General features: G+C 34.8%; 2 gene segments (V, D, J or C); both read right to left on the reverse strand.

Moving 5' to 3' along the window:
* Positions 1 to 1,017: 1,017 nt before the first annotated feature.
* Positions 1,018 to 1,636, reverse strand: LOC112139194. The segment is given in 2 exon segments: positions 1,018 to 1,458; positions 1,555 to 1,636. Coding segments are annotated over 2 exon segments (432 nt in total).
* A 1,141-nt stretch (positions 1,637 to 2,777) lies between these two features.
* Positions 2,778 to 4,192, reverse strand: LOC112139195. The segment is given in 2 exon segments: positions 2,778 to 3,119; positions 3,197 to 4,192. Coding segments are annotated over 2 exon segments (378 nt in total).
* Between the last annotated feature and the right edge of the window lie 66 nt (positions 4,193 to 4,258).

Raw genomic sequence — 4,258 nt, forward strand, 5'->3', positions numbered from 1 at the left:
TCCTCCGTGCGTGTGGCGACGGCAGGCGGCCCTCCTCCTCCGTGCCTGTAGTGACGGCAGGCGGTCCTCTGATCGGGGCGTCGACAGGTGATCACTGTACATTTGACGCCGACAGCGCCTTCCGCGCCCGCCGCAATTTACTCCACCTTGTGGCGTCTGAACGTGTCCGCTCGGTCTCTCTATCCCCTTCCCCCTGACTGCTTTTTTCCACTCCGGAAGGCCTATGGACACAAAATAAAAACCCTCCCAAGACAGCAACCACACCTCCCCACAGGTTTACTCAATTAACCCTACATCAGCCTCCTCTGACAGTGATATTTACAAAATGCATTCAGTAAGAGGCTAAAATTACTCTGGAAAAATTGGAAATGTTATTCATCGCAAAGCAAATATTTTTATCATGAAAAAACACTTGGTTTTTAAAAACTACTTTGTAAAGTGTGTGTTAAGAGTTATTTTCTAAATATTTCTGGATTTAAAAATCATCGATTGACATGGCTGTTAAAAAAAATATATGATTTGAGGATTATTTGCTTATAACCTTAAATGTTTCTTATATTTATTGTTTGTCTTATTTTTTTCTGCACTGCAAATACATGTAACATAATTAAAAAACAACATTGATAACATCCATTTATTATGTAATTGTTTTAATGGACTTATTTCGATTTTTGTCATTTTAAACAACTTTTTTTAATATACTTTTTAAACATCTGTTTAACTAAAGGCAAAAACATTGGGGAAAAAAAGCAATTTTCACAGATCAACATAATCTATGGGGTAATTGGCAACTCTAGATCATTTGTGTTTGTGTGTGATTGTGCGGCTCTGCAACAGACTGACAGCCTGTTCGAGATGTACCTCAACTTTGCACATAGTACCCAGGATAGGCTCCATGACACTGAAGGGGAGGATGTGAGTTATGAATATTATTAGATGAAAGAAGACATAAACCAATGACAGTCTTCAAATAGCTTTATTTATTTATTGTACGAACTAGTCTTGTTTATTTTTTGTTGGACATTTTTAACATTTATTTTTTTAAACACAAAGACACATGTCTATTGCATTATTTATTACACACATGTTGTTTGGTCTTCATAGCTGCTGAGTTTTTATACAGGTTTGTGTTTGTTTGTATCACTGTGGGATATCTCACACAGTAATACACAGCTGTGTCTTCAGGCTCCATGTTCTGTCCTGTTATTGTCACTGTTCCTGCAGACATGTCTCTGCTGCAGCTGAACTTGTTTTTCAGAGCTTCATTTTGGCTTAAGCCCCCACCACTCCACTGATGAACAGTCCAGTCCATTGGTTTTCCTTCTCTCTGTCTGATCCAGCCTGATCCATAGCTGCTATCAGTCAGTGAATATCCAGAAACCCGACAGCTGATGGTCAAAGACTGTCCAGGCTGAACAACCTTTGAGTCTGGCTGGATGAGATCAATACTGTCCACACCTGTAGAAACACAAACCAACATAATCTCCATCATTCATCTGAATATGAAATGTTTCTGATCTGATTCTTGCTGTGAATCCACTGAAATCTCCTCACAGGATCCAGCTGTCAGCAGCAGCATCAGAGCTGCAGAGAACATGGTTGATGCTGAAGATGAACTCACTGAGCTCTTTCTGACTCACACACTCACACTTCACTTCCTTATATATGAACACTGGGTTTGCATAATTTATGTTCAAAATTACATTTGAATATTGTGAACGGCATCACTTAATCTTTGACTTTAATGAAAAAATATTTTAACAGAGAAAATGCAATAATTTCAGTGAACACTTAAAAACTGAAAATATAAGAACATTTTATTCTGCTTGTTAGATTGATGATGGAAATGTCAACAAAATGACTTTTGTGTCGTGTTCTGTTTGTTTTGTGTTACTTTTCAGTTTGTTTTCTTTGCTCCTGTGCAGGCTGCTGTGACTCCGCCCATTCTCCTATGGATCCTGCTAATCAGTCACAGCTGCCTGCAGTTTAGTAATTAGGTTTTTGCATATTTAAGGTTTGTTCTGCTTGTTTACTGAGCTTTATATCCTTATTAATATGTGGTTTTGTAAGTTAAACTCCTTGGTCTCAGCCACTTGTGACTCTTTCTGCATCTGGGTTTTCTCCAGCCTGCTTAACTGTGACATTTTGCAACTAAAATAAATGTTCATGTAAATAAAATCATGTACAAAACATAATATAAAGCAAAATCCTATGCCAAATCATAAAATAAAGCTCATAGTAAATGATATTCTGACCTTTATAAAAGTCTGTTCATGTTTAAAACAGGTATGGCTCAAACAAAAAAAGAGCTGGCCAAAATACATGAACTAAAGAAGAACCAGCAGCACATTAATGCAATTAGAAGAATTTTCTACCATTTTTTTGTTCAGAACAATTTCTTACCAGGTAAAAAACAAACAAAATAAACAGAAAATACACTTTTCAAAGTCACAAATAGAAAAAAAAATTCATAATTTCAAGCAACAAAGACAAATCTGACTGAACTGAACGTCAGAGTCAGCACCTTTATTTAACTGTCCTCGCAAAAAGTATAAACAATCAAACAAAAAACTGCAAACTGAATTACCAACAAGTACAAATAGTAAAATGAAGAAATGGAGAAGAGAAAAAACCCAATGCGTCTCACTTTCCCTAAAGCTGTTGTTATTTCACTCATTCATAAAGCTTTTATGCAAATATACATTTTCCAGTTTTTGTGCTCTGAGTTCAGTAAAGTATCAGACCAAAAAAACGATGACAGCTATCTACTCCGTGTGGTGTTTTTGTACAGAGTTTGTGTCTCTTGAGTCACTGTGTCTCTCGAGCGCAGTAATAAACAGCAGAATCCTCAGCTCTCAGACTGTTCATCTGCAGATACACCTGCTTTCTGCTGTTGTCTCTGGAGATGGTGAAGCGGTTTTTCACTGACTCTGAGTAGTAGATGCCGCTGCTGCCAGGGTTAATATAAGCGATCCACTCCAGTCCTTTTTCAGCAGCCTGTCTGATCCAAGCTATATAAGGATCACTACTAAACCCTGAATATGTACAAGTCAGTTTGTGGGATTCTCCAGGTCTTTTAACCACTGATTCAGACTCAGTCAGTGTTTGACCCCTGATACCTGCAGAACAACAAGCAGCACATTAATGCAGTTACAAGAACTTTCTACCATTTTCTTTGTTCAGAACAATTTCTTACCAGGTAAGACACCAAAGAAAAAGAGAAAAAGCAGCAAACAAACAGGTCTGATCATTGTTGGAGTCATTTGTCTTTGTTCTGTCTGCAGCTTCTTTGTCAGATTGAATCACTGAACTTTGATTCATATAAGAAGAAACTGGAAATGTCAGATTTGCATAAACTCCTCCTTAAATAAGTCTGATCAACTGGAATCACTCCTTGAGGTTTTTTTTAGGAGTTTTAAATTTTTTTGTGAAACAAAATGTTTATAGTCATTATATCTCTACATCATGACTTTTTTAATTACAAGAAAGAGAATGAAGTTAAAAAAAGAGAGGAAAAAAAGTTTAAGGATGAAAGAAGATGTCGTCGATACAAACAATAAAAAAGTTTATTTAGGCTAAGAAAAGTGCTAAATGTTTTGGTGCACATGTCATTTCATGTAAATGTTATCTTGTGTATGATCTGAAATGATTAATTGTTAAATGTTTGAAACAGTGAAAATTGTTTTCTTACAGTAGCTTCAATAATGTCTTAATGTATTTTTAGTGGTAAAAAGAGAAAATAAAATTCTCTTATTTTTTTTTTGAAATGAATTGAACTTAAATTTCTTCATTGTCAAACTAAAAGTATTTCAATGGTATAAAGTTATTTTAAATCACTTTTATGTTTATTGTTTCAAAGACTTTGTTCTCAGCTTGTTAGCTTGTTTCCAAAGTAAAATAAAAAGAAAAGAAAAAAGAAAAATGTTAATATTAATTAATTAATGTTTTGTATGAGACATATTTTGTACAACTGAGTTTTACATTGACTCAAAAAAACACATATTGATAGAATGAACATTATATTTTAGTTTCAGGTCTTCTAAAAAATAAACACTTTATCGTTTAATAGAAACATAAAGTGACATTTAGAGAAATCTTATTTATCTTTAAAATAACTTTCTGTTTATTTGATTTTCTTTGTAATGTTCAATCATCGTGCTTCATAATAACTGGGGTGAACTGGAGTGAATCTATGATCACTCTGATGTTTGTTTTTTTTTGTAATCACATTTTATTGACATTTTGAAAAATTGTAAAA

Source organism: Oryzias melastigma, unplaced genomic scaffold (genome assembly GCF_002922805.2).
Source record: "Oryzias melastigma strain HK-1 unplaced genomic scaffold, ASM292280v2 sc02238, whole genome shotgun sequence".
Lineage (NCBI taxonomy): Eukaryota > Metazoa > Chordata > Actinopteri > Beloniformes > Adrianichthyidae > Oryzias > Oryzias melastigma.